We start from the raw sequence: 20,718 nt of genomic DNA on the forward strand, positions 1-20,718 counted from the left end.
AGGCGTTGTTTTTCATGCGGGCGTGGAGGAACTGGACATTGAAGAATAGAACAAGCAGCTTCCAATGTGTGACAGCAAACACGTACGCTTGTCTTGAGATAAATGCTCACAGCCTTGTGCTGGCAGCAAGAGACTGCCGCGATCGTGGCCGACCCGAGGAATTCTTAGTGAGGTGTTTCGGCAGTCAGGACGTCGAGGCGACATTCCGGAATCTTCGATCGATGACGACAATGAACCATACCCAGACGAACCTCACTTTCAAGGAAATCGGCGAAAAGCTGCGGCGAGCTCACATGCTGCATCAAATTCAGCACCGTAACCGTATTAAGTTTCGATTCCCTGGTCACACGGGTCCGACCAACGTGTCCGTGCTACCGACACTGCCGACGGATGCTGAAATAAAAGCCGCACTAACCAGTGCTGAGGGGAGGGCATCTGAGGTCTTGGGCAAGCTTGGCCTCTTGCAGGCTGAACAATCTTTCGAGTTTAGTGTACATGCCCTCGGGGACCGGAACTGGGAAGACTTGATCGTTTCCGATAGTGAGTCTGACACGGAGGACCATGAAGACCATGAACCCGGTCAGGAGGTGTATGAAGCTAAGCATCTGTTTTCAAACTTTTCGGGCCAGATCGCGCTGCCTAACAGCACGTCCGATAAGCACATCTACCTGATACGAGATGACCACGGGAAGGTGTTTCACGTTAAGAAGAGTAGTGTAGTGTGGATGCTTACTGCGTCTAAGGTTCAGGAAAAAGCTCGTATGATACGTTACAAACAGCCCATGCCTAACTAGGGCAAGCTAGGTTGATTAGGTTCATAAGTAATACATATTATATCATGTCCGTACTCTTGGAGTGTTCTTTACTATCCATGATGACACTCTGACTATGCAACCACTAAGGTGGTTGAATAGCCAGGGGGAGTGTTATAACCGGGTGTTTGTAGTTGCCTATGTACTGGTCTCTACAAACATCCGGTTTATACTCTTTATACAATGTTGCCCCTAAATGTATGCAACCCATGAAATGCACAAAAGTTTCAAAATTCGTCTAAGTCCCGGAAATGGGAAAGTTTTCATTCCTGTGATGGCACCACTGAGCTGAAGTGAGATGAGTACCCACAGTTGTCTGGGTTGGGTTAGTTTGAGGCGAAGTTCGCCTACTTGGAGGTGAAACTTGCCTATAAGGAGGTATAGTTTGCCTATACGGAGGCAAGGTCTGCCTATATGGTAAAGTGGAGGCCAAATAGGATTACTTGGAGGCGAGTTTCGCCTACATGGGAAAAAAGTTCACCTAAATTGGCAAAATTTGCCTAAGTCTGGCATATGAAAAAGGTTGACATGGTAGGCAACCTCGGGTGCGCATCCGTACACTTCGAAGGAATGTACCGTCCTAGGACTGGGAACATCGTGTGCGCAAACCCGCGTACACCCCATATACGCGGACTGGTGTACACGGACTGGTGTACACGGACTGGTGTACGCCGATGAGCTTAGGTACCGGTATCCACGCTGAGACAAGGTTTACTTAAGTGGAGGCCAAATTGGATTACTTGGAGGCGAGTTTCGCCTACATGGGAAAAAAGTTCACCTAAATTGGCAAAATTTGCCTAAGTCTGGCATATGAAAAAGGTTGACATGGTAGGCAACCTCGGGTGCGCATCCGTACACTTCGAAGGAATGTACCGTCCTAGGACTGGGAACATCGTGTGCGCAAACCCGCGTACACCCCATATACGCGGACTGGTGTACACGGACTGGTGTACACGGACTGGTGTACGCCGATGAGCTTAGGTACCGGTATCCACGCTGAGACAAGGTTTACTTAAGTGGAGGCCAAATTGGATTACTTGGAGGCGAGTTTCGCCTACATGGGAAAAAAGTTCACCTAAATTGGCAAAATTTGCCTAAGTCTGGCATATGAAAAAGGTTGACATGGTAGGCAACCTCGGGTGCGCATCCGTACACTTCGAAGGAATGTACCGTCCTAGGACTGGGAACATCGTGTGCGCAAACCCGCGTACACTCCATATACATGGACTGGTGTACGCCGACAGTGTTGGTGGCAGCATGTAGCGTCGCTTGCGCTCGACCTTGCCAGCGTACGCCCCATATACTTTATCCGATGTACGCTCATGAGCTTTGGTCAAAAAATGAAGAAGAAGAAAAAAAAAAGAAAAAGAAGAAGAGAAAAAAAAAGAAAAAGAAGAAGAAAAAAAGAAAAAGAAGAAGAAATGAAAAAAAACGGGTTAAAAAAAATATTTGCATGACGAGTCGGGGTCACCATATACGCTTACTATTCCAGATGCAATTCCACACGGACAGGGACCCTGGGGTCGGGAAGTGCGAGATCGTCGACCCATGTAGTAGCGCACGCGTGTATGGTGGCCCCGTCTACGGGCACGGAAGAGGTCCCGCAGAGCATGCCTACCTTCGGGGGAAGCAATCTTTACCTGTTCCGGGAGTGGCCAGGACGTGACCAAACTCCAGGCTGGGGGGTACGGGGACTTTCGTTCAACACCGATGCATACGTCCGCGGACATGATGTCCCGATTTGCCCCGACTTGTGATGCAGGCGGTTGGAGATCATTTTTATTGCATACAAATTTTAAGTCGTCTTTTGGGGAACGCTCTGCTTTCTCGTACCTATGGGGAGTCAAGTTTGGTAATGGAGGCCCTTCATGAGCGTATATGAAAACTCCATCATTGAACCGGGATCGTCATACGCGGTTTTACGGGAGGTGCGCACTCGAAGATACATACACGTATCTACCACCGAGAGCGCGAGCCAACCGTAGACCGGTGCCCCCGTATGAGCGCAGGCCCGCAGAGAGGACCCGACGAAGGTGGGCGAGAGGAGATAGGGACGGAGACGGAGAGAGGAATCGGATACGGGTTCGGCTGTTCGGCGGGAGCTCACGAAAGTGTACGAACGCCCGAACAGAGAGGTGAGGTGTGGTGTGAGCGTGACCGTGTTGTTAACATGAACGTCATACGTGGTTCTACGGAGCGGTGCGCACTCGGAGATGTGTCGGAGATGTATCTACCACCAAGAGCGCGCGCCCATCCCAGACCGGTGCTCTCGTATGAGCGTACCTGACTGTAGAGGGTACGGACACGACGGGAAAAGGAATCGGAGAGAGGTACGGCTGTTCGGCGGGAGCGCACGAGAGAGTGTACGCGAACGCCCGAACAGAGAGGTGAGGTGAGGTGTGAGCGAGACCGTGTTGTTAACATGGACGTAATAGGTCAGTCAGCGATCGTATCGTGGATTACGTGTGACTAGTGTTCTAGTACGAACGAATGGGAACCTATTTGGGAACCTCCAGTACGAGGGTATCGAACCGTGGCTTTGAATGAGGTGCAATGCATTGGGATGACATTTGACTACATTTGGTTGACATTCGGGTGGCATCCGATGTGGTGAGACACCCTTGGCAAAAAGTTCTTTCTTCTTTTTTTCCATATATGATGGTGAACATCGATTGTTCTGCATGCATTTCCAACTGTCGTTGTGGTCTTTCAATCCGAATGCTGACTCCAGAGCTTGTACAGCTGTAAAGCCACCAGCTATAGTCTTTTTCCTGCAACTGGTTGTCACAGAATTTTTGCAATCATTGAGCAACTTTGCCTTAGCTAGGTAAAGGACACGTTCCGGCGATAGTTTGCTATTATGATACCGTATTTCCCACTTAATAGTATCCGAGAGCGAAATATTTTTATCCTCTAGGTGTCGCCGCCTTCCTTCAAAAATTTCGGGAAATGACAAGTATTCAATGTCGGGATTCATATGCGCCGATTCGGGCTTTTTGTTTTGTCCAGGAGCAAGAACTAATGTCTTGTTTCTTTTGGTTTCTTCATTGCCCGTTAGATGGTTCTGCATCTCTGCTACAATATCGTTGAAATCAATCAAGAGGCAATTCTCATCTCCTTCCTCGAATTTTCTATAATATTCATCAGCATCATCCATGTCATCAAATTCGTCGATCTCTGCATGTTCATCTGAATTTTCTGGTGTAGCTTCTCGATCGGCATCAACAAATTGAAATTTTATTCCGTATTCTTGATACAGCTCCGAATCCTGTAAAACTTGAGCAGCTTGTTTCAGGTAATCCATACGAACTAGTCCTTGTAGAAAATTGCTGCTATGCTGCTTACTTCTTTTCAATTCAACAGCAACAACTTGAGCTTTATTTTCCGCTCTCGGAAGTTCACTGAACACTTCGTTCACATCCACAGGGACATGAACGGCATTGCCTTTCATGCCTTTCTGTGGATTAGAACCGCGATGTGACATGGTGACAATTTTGACAAATGGTATGTAAGGAGCCAACAATCTCAGCTCAAGGTCATTCAGCCTGGTTATGGTATCAGAGACAGGGGGCAACTTCAATCCATTAGAACTGGATAACTTTGGTATCTTACCCTGTTTTATGTACCTGATGCAAGTATGACACATAAAACTAACACGAGACTGGTTGAAATAATTCAGTACTCTATCCACTAGTGTTTCAAGGGAAACAGCATTTCTCTTATTTTCAAATCTACTTACCACAAACTCTCTGGTAATTTTGACTACTCCTCTCTCAAAGAACCTGCCTTCACAACACGAACAAACAAAGCATGGAGTCTGCTTTCTACTCTTAATGCATTTGAGCATAAGAACTGAATGGGGATCTTCAGAATGATTTCGGTAATAATTACATACCAAGTTTCGGTGATACGTTACCTCGTTGGCTCTTTCAACACGTTTTGCCAATGCATTCCGTTGTCTTTCAGTCGTTGCATAAGTATCATCATCTCTCGTTTCTCGCATATGTTGGGCTTTCTGTTGTTTCTCTGCTTCGACATATAGTGGATCAGCTCTGCGTTCTTGTATTCGTACCAAATTTTTCTGGTTTTCCACTTCAGAATAGTCGCTGTCTTTTCGCACTTCTCTCATGTGTAGTCTGTTTTGTTCTCTTTTGGATTCACAATATTCCTCATTTAACCGCACTTCCCGCATGTGTTCGGCTTTCTGTTGATTCTCCGCTTCCACATATAATGGATCAACTCTGCGTTCTTGTACACGTGCCAAATTTTTCTGGTTTTCCACTTCAGAATAGTCGTTGTCTTTTCGCACTTCTCTCATGTGTAGTCTATTTTGTTCTCTTTTGGATTCACAATATTCATCATTTAACCGCACTTCCCGCATGTGTTCGGCTTTCTGTTGATTCTCCGCTTCCACATATAATGGATCAACTCTGCGTTCTTGTACACGTACCAAATTTTTCTGGTTTTCCACTTCAGAATAGTCGTAGTCTGTTCGCACTTCTCTCATGTGTAGTCTGTTTTGTTCTCTTTTGGTTTCACAATATTCCTCATCCAACCGCACCTCCCGCATGTGTTCAGCTTTCTGTTTATTCTCAGCTACAACGAACGCCTTATTTTTTCTCAACCTTTTCAATCTCTCATTATTCTTTATGTTTTCTTTGAGTTTATGCTCAGGATTTTCTCGCCTTAATTTTATTCTTTTCGCATTATTTTCTTTCTCTGAAAAGCTCTCACAATCCACAACACCAGTAAGTTCTTTCTTCTCCGTGTTATCTACACCAGTTTGATTACTCTTCAGAGATCCATCACTTCGTCGCTTGTTCCGAATTCTTTCTCTGTTTTTTACCACCTCTTTTTCTTTGTAATTTTTGTCCAATCTTTTAATGCGCATTAGTTCACTCTTTGATTTCACCGGCGATGTTGAACGGCTATCCTCAATCTCTGGTTCAGTATTTGATAGGTGGGCAGCTTGATTTTTTCTAGCATACACACGCTTATTACGCGCCTTCTCCAATGAAGATTTCTTCTTATTTTTGGGCATCTTAGAATTTCCTGAAACAATGGAAATCCAACAATTAATTTTATATCCGCTAGTCATTATTTCAAACGTTATTTATTACAGTTTATTTTATTGCATAGAAATGTAGTCATGCTTCTATATATGGGTCATTCCACCTGAAGTGTGCAAGAAAAAATGCAAATTTGAAAATTACCATCTCCGATTCTGCTCAAATTTGGCAGAGCTGTTGAGACTATCAAAACATGCAAAAATCCCGAATTTCATCCAAATCGGACCACCCCCTCCATTTTTGTACCCTCCCAAAAAATCGACTTTTTGGTGATTTTTGAGCGAAACCCCTATCTTCAAACGGCGATAACTCAGGAACCACAAATCTTAGAGAGTCGGTCTTAGACTCAATTTTGAAGGAAATTGGACGTAGAATCCATTTCCGTGATCAAAATTTGGATTAAAATATTTTTTCTACCTGTATTGCGCAATTGAAAACTTTAAATGGCCGTATCTCAAAACAGCCCTATTTATTTTTTGAATTTGACCTCACCATCGTATTCCCCGTCCAATTTTACATAAGAATCACTTCGACGTCGTCGTGCTATCATGTCGCACCCGCCATTTTGACGTTCCGAGAAAAACGCGTTTTAATTTTTGACCTTGAATAAACAAAAACGAAAGCACGCAATGTAAACAATAACAAACACGTTTTGTTTGGCTGACCATTCTGTGCATTGTCCCGAAGTTTGGTTGAAGTTGGTTGCAGGAGTCCCGAGTTATAATTAAAAATGTTTACGGTAGTCTAACTTGTACGTGCGTCAAACGCATTCTGACCTGAAATCCCATTGCCCTTTGTCGCACTTACATCAATTTTCAGGGAGTGACAAGATAGCACGACAGGATTGAAACTTCTTTTATATGTAGAGTGACAAAAATTTTCGGAGCTTTTTTGGTTTTCATTGAATATCTCAGGATTGAAATCGAATTTTGGGGATCTGTGAAGGTCAAAAGATGAGGCATTGTGAGCTGCACAAAATGGCGTTCTTAACTCAATTTGGCCCAAAATGCACGTACGACAAGTTAGCACGACGGCGACGACATATCGACAGAAGGAATATGTTTCGTTCCAGAGATATCGAATTTTAAAGTTTTGAGTATTTGAGATTACCTAAATTTGCTACACTCGCCGCATATGCTAGAAGCACCTGGGCGCGCTGATCAATAACTGCTACCTGGTTATTTATTGAAATAAGATTTCATCCCAATTAATCATTAGCAAATTAGGCAAGAATTGTAGGAAACTGCTGTATTAATCTTAAATAAAAAAAAATTATGTGATAGCCCACAGGACCGAGCAAGAACGACACGCAATACAGGGCAGAATGGGATTCCCGCAGAGCTAGCAGGAAATTGCAGTTGATCTTGTAAGTAACACTTAAGAAAAAGTGTACGATACATTATCGCGTTAAAAATTATGAATTAACATGAATAAAACATTCGTGAAGCATGATTAAGCAAGAGGATTTCTGGAAAGTATAAAACTGAAAAATGTAAGAAAATCACAAAGATTAATCGGATTTATTATCTGATTAAGATCAAATAAAGTGGCGTTGATTTCGACACCGTCCGAACAATTATCTTTCTTTTTTGTCAATCATTTCGAAATCTTGGAAGACGATACAGCTGCTGTCCACATGTATCAGAAGTATATGGTTTGTTATTGAAATTAAATGTACCAGAATTGAAAAAAAAATCATCAATTATTCAGATGAAACTGGCTCACAATATAAAAATCGGTTTAATATGATCATGCTCAACCTTTCGTGGCAAAACCCATGATAATTATTTCATCTACTACATCCAAGCTCTACATTTGTTCTTGCGTCAAACAAAAGAAATAATTTGATAAAGTGGGAAGAAATGAGGAATAAGGAAAAATATGAAAACAATAGAAAATTGTAATTTTTTTTCAATTGTGTGTAAAAACGATGAAGCATTTGCAAATAAATATTAAAAGTTAAAATTTTACCTAATATGGTTCAATGTCACTGAGATCAGGAAAAACAGTGCATTCAAAATTACCCAATAAATATTCCTTAAACAAAAATAGATTGTTCAAGGTATTGATTATCTCAAAATCGTATAAAATTATAAAAAAAATTCATCTTACAGAACACCAGGTAGTAATTATTGATCAGCATGCCCAGGTGCTTCTAGCATATGCGGCGAGTGTAGCTAATTTAGGTAATCTCAAATACTTAAAACTTTAAAATTCGATATCTCTGGAACGAAGCATATTCCTTTCTGTCGATAAGTGATTCTTATGTAAAATTGGACGGGGAACACGATGGTGAGGTCAAATTCAAAAAATAAATAGGGCTGTTTTGAGATACGGCCATTTAAAGTTTTCAATTGCGCAATACAGGTAGAAAAAATATTTTAATCCAAATTTTGATCACGGAAATGGATTCTACGTCCAATTTCCTTCAAAATTGAGTCTAAGACCAGGGATGCCAGATTTGCAGATTTCTCTGCAAATTTGAAGATTTCCGAAATTTGTTGCAGACAACTTTTTTGTTGCAGATTTTTGCAGATATTTTACCGATGAGGTTTGCAAAAAAAATAAATAATAATAATCCTTATGTGACAATTGCTTTGAATAAGTTGAGTAACCCAACAGTACATAGTATTTACAAATTTAGAATCAATCTTCTTAGACTTACGTCAAGTTTGATTACTGTGAAAATATGCAAGTATTCTGAATTTTCCCAACTATTTTTTTTAACAATGGAGACACTTGTCGGAAAAAATACAAATCAGATTGCGCGCTCTACAACATGGCTTTGGTGTACACCACTGCAAGATTCCTACTCAAATCTTGGTATTCAAATGGTTTAAGTTGCTTGGCTTCAAGATAATTCAATTGTAATTAATTAATTTCTGTTTCAGTAAATGTTTTCCAAGGTTTTGGCTATTGTTAAAAAAATGCTGTCCTAAATTATTTGAAGCAAATATTGTTGTTTACTTCATTGAATTTTCAGATTCTTATATGGAACAATTTTGAAAACATTATGGAGACATAAATAAGTTCAATTTGAGTTTTAGCATTTTTTAAATAAATTTCTTCATGTTTTGTAATAATTAAGAGTTAACGGTGAATTAGATTTTCTACCTCTGTTAATTAAAAAAAAAATTACAAAAATAAATAGAAATGCGAAGTTACATAAGATTTTCAATGTGGTTTTCAAAATATTTTTAAAGATTGCCTTCTATCGGATGGAGAAGTAAAACGTTGGTCCCGGTCTCAGTTGGCCGTTAAGTCATTCCGTAAGAGTCGTCGTCCTGGTATATTGTTATTATAAGATATAAGATTAAAAGGGAAATGTTCAATGGCAATTTCTAAATAAAACATTCAATTTAATTAAGATTCAATGATTCAAATATGTGGCAGTGCGTGGCCGAATGGTTACGCTGTCCGCTTTGTAAGCGGATGATTCTGGGTTCGATTCCCATCTGCTCCAAACTTCCATCGGATGAGGAAGTAAAATGTCGGTCCCGGCCTTGGTTGGCCGTTAAGTCATTCCAGGTGTAGGAGTCGTCTCCATGCCATAAGTACAAACAACACACCAAACCAAGCCTGCTCCGGTGGAATCGCTGGCGGCGGTTGGACTCGCAATCCAAAGGTCGTCAGTTCAAACACTGGGGTGGAAGGTTCCTTGGAGTAATAAGAGGTTTGGGTGCTCTCCCCATTCAAGCCTTCGGACTCCTAGGTTCGAGCAGAAACTTGCAATAGAGACCACAAAAGACCCGGGGGTCGTTAATATGGATGGTTTGATTTTTTGATTCAAATATGCTTTGCATTCGTTTTTACCTAAGTCGCCAAAAAAAATAACGAGTTTTTTTCTTAAACACGCTTAACTGTAGCGATTATGTATACTTTCTTTTTAAAAGTTCAGTTTTCTTTTCGCGGGTAGCACAGGTACAACATTGTTCAATCTACATGACACTTATGTGTGAGAAAATATTCCGGAGTTTCTTTTTTCCATTGAAAAAAATCTTGAATAATTTTGTCTGATATGTATAGAGAACCTATAGCGTTCACATATAAAGAATGATTAGTTTAGTATTTTCAAGTCAAATGTTCAAACATTCTAAAAACATTTCAACATATATTGTTGTCCTGTTTTTGATTTTAGGTTTGTGTTTCGAATCATTTAAAAATATTTCTTAAATTGCACAAAAACGTCAGTTGCATACTTCTCATTTATGCCTTATTTTTTTTATTAAATTGGATTGATTGAAATAATTATGATTCTAAATTTTGAAAAACTATTTAAATTATTATTTTAGTTTTAAATTGTTTTTCCATTAAAAATTCGATAACAGTGCACACAATATGATTTTTTTAAATAAATATCATTTTAAAAACTATTGCAATCGATATTGAAAAAGTAATTTTGGCTCACAGAAGGATTTAATAAAGATAAACTTAAAATAAATCAAAGCGTTTCTAGGTTTCTGATAGAGCACAAAGCATAAGCTTTGATTATTTTTTTTTAATATTTAACACGAAATCGCGAAATAGCAATACATAGAAGGTATTGCTATTGGAGGATGAATTAACCCAGGGGTGCCCAACCTTTTGGCCCTGCGGGCCAGATCTGATTTTTCTGAAGCTGAAGATTGGTAAAAGTAGATAATGCAAACTATTATTTTTTTTCATAGCAATATTTTCAACCGATCCTTTTAAAATAAATAAATAAACTAACTAGTGTCGCAAATAAGATTAATTTATTTGAATTATAAGAAAGAAAAACAAAGATATCTTACAAAAATGTGTTTATTTGATTTACTTTTATTTAGTTTTAAATAGTATTGTAATTGTTTTGTCGATTGCATTTGAATACAAATGGTCGTAGAAAGTTTATAAAGTTTAATTTCCTCAGCACAACAATATTTATAAAAAAATGAAATGCACTTTTTGCGTTATTGTTAAAAAGCTATTCTTTTAATTTCTTCAAACAATAGAATTTCAATTAAACAATATATTTTAAGGATATTTCTAGATACATTTTCAAACATTTTTCAATGTTTTAAAAATATTGGCTTTTTAAAGCTTTTTCCTAACAAAATATATTGCTAAAAAGTTTTATTGAAAACTACATTATTTTTTGCTTACTCATTTATGAGTAAATCAATTTTAATCGAATTCCTCAAGAAAGAAATTTCAATTCAAAATTTATGTTTTAAATTAACACATTCAAAACTGTTAGAAATTTAATATTATAGTCATTCTGTACAATAATCCGAGTTTTATTTTTGATATATTTCAATTTTGTACGAAATTGATAATAATGTTTTCGGACCAAAAGCAAAAACAGATCAAAACGATAGTTAAATATTTATGTATCTTTCATTTTGTTCAAGGGCCAAGTTTATCGAGGAGGAATATCGACAATAAAGTGTTGACTGTCATGTCATTTTTTTAAAAGAACACATACAACTAGAGCGCCCAATTTCCCGTCCCGGGAAAAAAATCGAGGGTAAATTTCCCGAAATTCTATCAAAAGTATATTTTTTTAACTTTTTGGATTTTTTTTTTGAATAAAAAAAATGAAATACCATTTACCACTTGATAATGAAGTACCCCTTCCAGCCAAGGTCAAAATTTAGTTTCTTCTACGTTTTTGTTTACCATGACCAAATTAGATGCAAATTGAATTGATATCATTAAATGTCTCAAAGAGGGTTGTGCTAGAAGAATTAGGGTAATTAGTTTAAAATTATTCGAGAAATTTTAGTTTAAAGTTGAAAATTTATATGACACTAAGAACTACAAGGGCGTAAGAGGTTTAAATGTGAAACTAATGAACTACTTTTTTGCTATGAAAATGATTTTAACCGAAGGTTGCATCATTTAAAAATCATTGAAAAACTTCTTCGTATTACACAAAAGCGCCCAAAATGCAAACATTCCTTAAAAAAACTCGCTCCAAAAAAACTATGAACTGAAAACTATGAGTTGTGATTGCATAAAAATTTTATTTCAAGTGAAAAAAAATATTTTTAAGGCAAATTAAATGCCTATCTATTTATTCCTGAGCTCAAACCAGTAAAATTTGTTCTGGAAAAAATATTTTTATTGCAACTTAATCAAATACCTATTTTTCTTTATTATTTTCTCTCGAACTGGTCACAGAGACAAATTTAAAAGCATTTTATCATTTTATTGTTTTTGAGCATGAATTAATTTTACTCACTGTCCAAATACTGTGATTAAAAAAAACATACCTACTTTAAAAAAAATACAATTTCCAATCAGTGTTAATTAAAATTCAACAGTTATACTCCAGGATGTAAAATTTGCAATTTAGAGATTTGGAGAACCTTTCAACTGAGATCAATTTATAAGACTTTACAGAGAGGGTACATATTTCTTAGTTAAGATTTTGCTAGCTGAGTGCTCTTGTAGGGAAAATAAATTTTGGGAAAAAAACCCAGAAAAAAAAGTATTTTTTAATATTTTGTATGATTATAAATTTAAAAAATATATATTTTCTTGAAGTCGTATGTTTTTTACAGGCAGTCAAGGCATTAGTTGATTTTCACACTTATTTTAAACATTGCTATTGCTATTTTATACAATTTTGTTCCAAAGTATTAATCCGAACCAGGATCAGATCATTTTTTGTAAAATTTCAAATTTTCTGAGAATTCCCCTTTTCCCGAGAATTTTGTAACCCCGGGAAATTGGACGCTCTACATACAACCCAGACTCGACTGATCAAAGTTTTACTTTTGTGAAGATCTACAGATTTACTTGTGATAATCAAACAAATAAACACAATATTAAAAAAAATCATTTTATTTTCTTTTTCTTAAGTTGTTGCTCTAGAAGTTTTTTTAAGAAATCATCTTTTTGCTAACTTATTGTTCCACAAATTTTCAGCATGAGTTACTTTAAAAAAATGTAGAGCTAGGTTTCAAGTTTTTTTATGCTTCAGAACACATTGTATAAAATGCCTGAAGAGTACATATGTATAAACTTTTTTACAAACTGTATTTTTTCCACTTCGGATGATTTTGGGGTCATATTCGAGCTCAAAGACCCACAATAAGACAAAGACAAAATTATTTTCAACGTGATTTGATTTTCCATAGTAATTTTTTTGCGAAGGCTTAGGAGATTTTGATGTGGACTGTATTTTACTATTTTTAAAGTTTAGATTACAGATTTGTTAACCATTTAATTATCACTTGGGTTTTTAATATTGAATAGTTTCCATATCTTGGCTCAAACTAAACCAATTTTAGTTCTTCTGTGTTCGTCCGCTCAGTTATTTACACCGAACACGATGCATCGGAAAAACCTGGATTCCGGGTTCCTGGCCGGATATAATCCGGATTCTCCAGGGTCAGATTTGAACTACGCTAGCCTGGTTATTTTTCTGATCACGAAAACATCCAAAAAAGTTGTTAGCGATGAACTATTGAAATATTTTTCCATCGACAGTCATGTCTTTTCGTTAACTGTTTCATTATTATTTTTGTATTTATTAAGTCAGTCAACATTTAATAACAAGTAAAAATGTAAATGTTATGTAAATAATTGACATGACCATACAAATAGTAAACATTACAAGTAAAGTGGTGCAAGAAGAATAAGCCATTTAAAAAATTAACAAAAAATTGGACTTATCTGAAAATATGCTTCATGGACTTTAGAGATTCAAAATTATATTTATAATTACGTGAAATCAGCATAAACCGTTAATAGCCGTTAAAACAATCATTTCCTTAGATCCAATACTGCACGAAATAATACTGTCGCAAATTTTATTTTAACTTTTTGTTAAGTTATTCAAAAGTATCACAAAATAGGCAGAACTAAAACCGTGCCGAAATTAATTATTTTAGATGAGTTATTTTTTTCCAAATTTCTGTTCTCGAAAAACATTGCAAAATAACTTAAAAAGTTTATTTATATTAGCCTGACCTTGAAATAGGAAAACACAAATTTGAGGAATAAAACATACAAAAGGTATCTTAACAAAAATATGTTAATTTTTGGAATACTGTTTGTATAATTTTAAAATTTTACTAAGGATATCCTGCCGTTTATCGAAAAGTAAAACACAATGCAATTTGATCAAGACTTTTGATCATGCAGGTAAATAAGATTTAATTGAAGCTACAGTACATTTTATTAAGACTTTTTCAAATTACTTGAAAATACTGTAAATAATTTTAGCAAAATAGTTTGATTTCACACAGATTTAAGTACATAAAACATATATGTGAACGTTTTTTGGGTTAAACACCATAATTTTGTTAAACAGAATTGTAGGATACGAATTCATAAACCTAGTTTTTCGTGTATTTGAGTTTGCAGATTTTTGCAGATTTTTGAAAAAAAAATTGCAGATAACTCAAAATTTCATCTGGCATCCCTGTCTAAGACCGACCCTCTAAGATTTGTGGTTCCTGAGTTATCGTCGTTTGAAGATAGGGGTTTCGCTCAAAAATCACCAAAAAGTCGAACTGGAGGGGGTGGTCCGATTTGGATGAAATTCGGGATTTTTGCATGTTTTGATAGTCTCAACAGCTCTGCCAAATTTGAGCAGAATCGGAGATGGTAATTTTCAAATGCTGTTCCGCTTCAGATGGAATGACCCATATATAAAAAATTTCGACGGTTTTGTTCGAACGCGAATCAGTTCCACATGAGCAATTCTCTACCAAAACCGGAAATGGATTTTATTTGTATTTTTTGATTTGGCTCAAACTTTGTGGGGGCCTTCCCTATGACCAAATATGCTATTTTGCGTCATTGGTTCACCCATACAAGTCTCCATACAATTTTGGCAGCTGTCCATACAAAGATGGTATGGTAATATTCAAACAGCAGTTACTTTTGAGTGAATTTTCTGATCAATTTGGTGTCTTTGGCAAAGTTGTAGGTATTGTTGAGGACTTTTGAGAAAAAAATAGGTACACGGAAAAAAAAATTGCAGATTTTTTAATCAACTTTTTTTTCACTAAAACTCAATTTCCCAAAATACGTATTTTTTTATTTTCGAGATTTTTTTATATGTTTTAGGGGACAAAAATCCGCAACTTTTGAGCCATAGAGAAACATGGTCAAAAAATCTGCCGCCGAGTTATGAATTTTTGAACAAATAGTGATTTTTGGAAAAAATCAAAGTTTCATGCAAAAACAAATTTGACATTATTTTTTAATGCAAAATTGAATTTGCAATCGAAAAGTACTTTACAGATTTTTTGATAAAGGGCTCCGTTTTCAAGATATAGCCACAGAAAGTTTGATTTTAGCGAAATATTTGCAGTTTTTCAATTTTTAAAAAAAATGACCATGAGTGACCATTTCTAAAAACATTTTTTTTCAAAGTTCAGAAAATTTGCTATAAAATTGTCTAAGAGACATTGAAGATTGGACCTCTGGTTGCTGAGATACAACGGCATAAAGAAAAAGAAACACAAAAATTGAAGTTTTCTAAGTCTCACCCAAACAGCCCACCATTTTCTAATGACGATATCTCAGCAATTAATGGTCCGATTTTCAATGTTGATACATGAAACATTCGTGAAATTTTCCGATCTTTTCGAAAAAAATATTTTGAAATTTTTTAAATCAAGACTAACATTTTAAAAGGGCCAAACATTGAATATTACGCCTATTTAAAATGCTAGTCTTGATTTAAATTTTTTTTTATTTTCGAAGAGATCGGAAAATTTCATGAATGTTTTATGTATTAACATTGAAATCGGACCATTAGTTGCTGAGATATCGTCATTAGAAAATGGTGTGTTTTTTTGGTGATATTAAGAAAACTTCAATTTTCGTGTTTCTTTTTCTTAAAGCGGCTCTATCTCAGCAACCTGAGGTCCAATCTTCAATGTCTCTTAGACAATTTTAAAGCAAATTTTCTGAACTTTTCAAATAAAAATATTTTTAGAAATGGTCACTCATGGTCACTATTTTTAAAAATTGAAAAACTGCAAATATTTCGCTAAAATCAAACTTTCGGTGGCTATATTTGAAAACGGAGCCCTTTATCAAAAAATCTGTAAAATAATTTTCGATTGCAAATTCAATTTTGCATTAAAAAATAATGTCAAACTTGTTATTGCATGAAACTTCGATTTTTTTTTTCCAAAAATCACTATTTTTTCAAAAATTCATAACTCGGCGGCAGATTTTTTGACCATGTTTCTCTATGGCTCAAAAGTTGCGGATTTTTGTCCCCTAAAACATATCACAAAATCTCGAAAATAAAAAATACGTATTTTGGGAAATTGAGTTTTAGTAAAAAAAAAGTTGACAAAAAAATCTGCAATTTTTTTTTCCATGTACCTATTTTTTTCTCAAAAGTCCTCAACAATACCTACAACTTTGCCGAAGACACCAAATTGATCAGAAAATTCACTCAAAAGTTACTGCTGTTTGAATATTTACATACCATTTTTGTATGGACAGCTGCCAAAATTGTATGGAGACTTGTATGGGTGAACCAATGACGCAAAATAGCATATTTGGTCATAGGGAAGGCCCCCACAAAGTTTGAGTCAAATCAAAAAATACAAAAAATAAAAATGGTCGAAATCGGCCGATTTCGTAGAGAGTTGCTCACATGTGATATCCACAGTTTTAACGTATATTCAACAACTTTTATTGATTTTTGACAGACTTTCTTGCCAAACAGTCTAAAAAACTATTTTTTACTAAAATTACAATTTTCTCATAGAAAAATCAAACAAATATTAAAAAGTTGTACACCAAATTGTTGCAAATAATTTTCCTCATCCGAATCCAGCAAAAGTTTTGTAAAAATGTTGTATGAAGAAAAAACACATTTTTTTTCAAAAAATCATAGGATTACGCTATTTGTTCAAAACTTTGCTGCAAATCCTCTATGGTGAATTGATAAATATACATAGCGACAGCAAATTTGAAAATAATTCCTGGAAGCTGTAAAAAATATGCTCCAATGCTCCAGATGCTGTTTTAAAAAATCATCGTTAGTTTACGCAATTTCAATATATACTATATGAGGAAATGGTATGATAAAGGATTGTGAACAGGACAAGGAATAATATAACAATATAAATAAATCATAAAGTGAACAGATAAATACAAATAAGCAGTTAATTTAAAGATGATTCCAGAAAGCTGTGAAAAATATAAATACACTCAAACCCCGATGGTTTGACACCAACTGTTGACAAACGAACGGGGTCACTTTTTAGTTTGACAACCCTTTTATACGGGGTTCACACACACTACCAAACGTTTGTTTTGATAGTGTGCGTGAGCGCCGTGTAAAAAGTGACAGTTCGTTTGGCTTTGACCAACCAACGGGGTACAAACTAAAAAAGTGTCAAACGAAAAAGTGACCAACCACCGGGGGTTGAGTGTAATTCAAAAATTAATGCTCCAGAAGGCCATGCATGATTGGAACACGAAAAAGCACAAAAGAACACAAATAAAATTCAACTTTCCTCCACTGCTGCATGCATGCTTCATTCATACATTCAAATCATATTTTGTGATTTTTTTATATTTTACAAAAAAACTAAAATAAAGTGAAAAAGCATACAACATTTCGATTCGTTTGATACCCACAATGCATGTTTTGAAAATTTAAGTATTATCAAAAAAAAGGTGCAGTGGTAATCCTACAGGCATAACCATCATGACGAAGAACTTCGGTCACAAAAGTAAATGAAATTTTTAGAGTTTTTAATATTTGCGTTTCTTGGCCACAAAATCAATCACGAAATAGTTATTTTGTAAGATCTATTTATTTTTGCTCAAAGATGGTCTCATGGTATTTTGACGTTTGATAACAATTAAAACTTTCAAACGCTTCTTCAGCTAAACGTAATGGTAAAATTTTCGGACCAGTTGATATGCAATCATTTCATCAATTCTCTGTTAAATTTTCGGCATTTAACAATTTTCAAGAAATATTTTGCAAACAATAAAATTTATTACAAAGAGTCATTCTGAACCATGTGTTAAAGACACAACACACAAACCCTAGAGCTTGATACCCATATTCCCCCAACTCTTTTAGTTCCGCAAATGTCCCTTTATCGGAACATCCTCGGGGCCTCCGGCCACCCAGGTGGTGGCCACTACTGGCAAAATGTCAAATTTCATGTCCAGTATCAAATTCCCTAAAGTTTGATACCCATATTGCCCCAACTCTTATGGTTCCGCAAATGTCCCCATATCGGAACATCCCCGGGGCCTCCGGCCACTCCAGGTGGTGGCCACTACTGCCAAAATGTCAAATTTCATGTCCAGTATCAAAATCCCTAAAGTTTGATACCCATATTGCCCCAACTCTTATGGTTCCGCAAATGTCCCCTTATCGGAACATTGTACGACCGTCCGGAACCGAGTACGTGGTGCGGGTGTACGACGAGTCCGAAACCAAGGACGGCACGCTGCAGCTGGCGCTCGAAGTGGTTTATGACCGGGCCGGAGTTGATGGCGCTCGGCCAGAACTGGCCAAGATGTAAAGGAGGAGACACGCACATCAGTTTATTGTTTTTTCCGACTTGCACACGACTTTGTCCAACTTGGTCAAAAATCCGAAAAGAAATATGAATTTAAAATGTTTTATCCCAACTGTTGAAAAAAAGTAAAAAACCAAACATTTCTAATTAAATTTTCAAAAAAAAAAAATCGTGACAGCACATTTAACATTTACCCTTTTAAAACTTTTCGTCAGAGTAAACGGTTTGAAAAGTGGGTATCAGCACAGAGTAACCCAGAGTGAGTTTTGAAAAAAAAAATTGCTATCTAAAATGACGTTAAATTTGTTTACACAAGGTACACCTTTTTGTTGTTCAAGGATTTTGTCGCTGATAATTAAAAAAAACCAATTTAATATATATTTTATGAAAAAAGCACGTATTTGTATAATGACATTCTGATTTCGAACATTTGGTGTGCGATTGGGCCATCGCTTGATTTTTGGCGCCGCCCCCATTTTTGACGATTTAAAAAATATAGTTTTTGCTTGTAGTTTTAAAAAAGATAGTTTTTTCTCGTAACATTGCACCTATAAGACCAGAATCTTATGGTTACATCATAAGCCGTTACAAATATCTTAAAGTTTATGTCGCCAAACTCCTCCTTGTCCTTGTTCGACGGAAGGGCGTGACCACGCATTTTTTGTCTCAAGAAACGCTAACCAAGGTCTAGGCTTGCAACTACACCACCGACCCGGTTTCACAACTAACAAAAATCAAATTATTCGCTCTACAGCATAGGGACGTGGCGTTACATCGTGCTGCCACCTGGTTTTTTTAAGCGCAAGAGTGTAAAAGTGCTGAGTCATCATCTAAAAATAGACGGCGTCCTATCACGCCAAGCAAAATGAAGTCGATAAAGTAGTCGGTTTCGATGAGAAAAAGTGGAAAACGTGGTCTAAAAATAGCGACGCCATCCCCCTATTGCCTTGGCGTTCTCGATTGCGAGATTCCTACTCGAAACTAGTTGTCCGAAGGCTTGATTGTTGAGGCAATTGCAAAACTATTTTTATACCTTAACTTCCATCCACCCCGGGATTCGAACTGACGACCTTTGGATTGTTAGTCTAATTGTCTACAAGCGACTCCACCGAGGCAGGACCCAGGGAGACGACTCCTACACCTGGACTGAGCTAACGACCTAACCTTTATGTTAGTCCGGGGCCAACATTTACTTCCCTGTCCGACGGAAGGCGTGATCAGACAAATCTCGTCTCGAAAAATGCCACCGGGACCCTCTGGGATCGAACCTAGGCCGACTGGGTAAGAGGCTAGGTAAGAGGGAACCACGCTTGCCCCTACACCACGGTCCCGGCTAACAACTAACACTGAATACTTAAATTTGGTATGACCGTATGTTCGATTTTTCCAAATTTTTTATTAATTTCAAAAAATCATATCTATAATACCAGATTTTGCACCATCCGGACTCTTTGTTTACTCTAGTAACTGGGTCAATGCCATTTACATTGTATTGAATGAAATAATCGATTCGAGACGCACAAAAAGTCACAAATACATGAAGGGATTTGTTTTGATTTTTTTTTCAATTTGATATTTGCTGGAGGAGTCGAAAAAGTGTGGTTATGTTTCTGCTTGGTTAGATTCGTGAAAATGGTGGTCGATTTTCAGTTCGTTTTGTGGTCCTTCAAAAACGGTTATATGTACCATAAAAGCTAGCAATTTTGATCAAATATTTACTTACTTATTGTTAGGGGTTGTTTTGGAGCCGTCCGCAGCTAAATTCGCAAATAAAACGTAATTTTTCACAATTTTTTCCTTTCACTGCAAAAAAACACGTCTAACTCGTCAAATCGCTTTAGCCCGACGGCGAAAAAACATGGCGGCAATTTTACAATTTGACACTTCAAACCAAGGCGGACTAGTTCAGTAGGTAAGGTTTTCAACAGTAACATTATAAAAGGTCGAAAGCGATAAGTATAAAAAAGTCCTTTTTGAATAGAAATGTCTGTATGAAAAAAAAATCCAATTAGAAAGCTTTAATTGTTTACCAAATTAATTTGCACTCATGAAAATAGTTTTATTTTGACTAACTGGCTTTCGTCATTAGTAAAGAATCCAAATCCTTTAAAAAAAATTGTGCAGTTCTTTCCGGAACATCTAAAGCTTTTTTTGCATAGAAAAAAGAGATATAAAAATGTCAGGAATCTGAAGCACAATGTTTCTAAAGAAAATGTGATCAACCATCGGGGATTGAGTTTAGTGTTTTTAATTTGTACTCTTTATTTAAAAATTTATAATTTAATAACTTTATCGTCAAAAATAAATAGTAGACGTTATAAAAATAAACCTGCTTTTGTCAGATTCTTA

At 36.5% G+C, this 20,718-nt stretch overlaps 2 protein-coding genes across 2 annotated transcripts in view; both read left to right on the plus strand.

The window, feature by feature from the left end:
- The window catches only part of LOC120427994 (alpha-ketoglutarate-dependent dioxygenase alkB homolog 4), a 284,866-nt gene that overhangs the window by 134,297 nt on the left and 129,851 nt on the right, over positions 1-20,718 (plus strand). The window lies entirely within an intron of this gene.
- Positions 15-2,202, plus strand: LOC128092875 (uncharacterized). The gene has a single exon (XM_052707892.1). The coding sequence runs from the start codon at positions 15-17 to the stop codon at positions 792-794; it is 780 nt and encodes a 259-aa protein (XP_052563852.1). The 3' UTR covers positions 795-2,202.

Source organism: Culex pipiens, chromosome 2 (assembly GCF_016801865.2).
Source record: "Culex pipiens pallens isolate TS chromosome 2, TS_CPP_V2, whole genome shotgun sequence".
Taxonomy (NCBI): domain Eukaryota; kingdom Metazoa; phylum Arthropoda; class Insecta; order Diptera; family Culicidae; genus Culex; species Culex pipiens.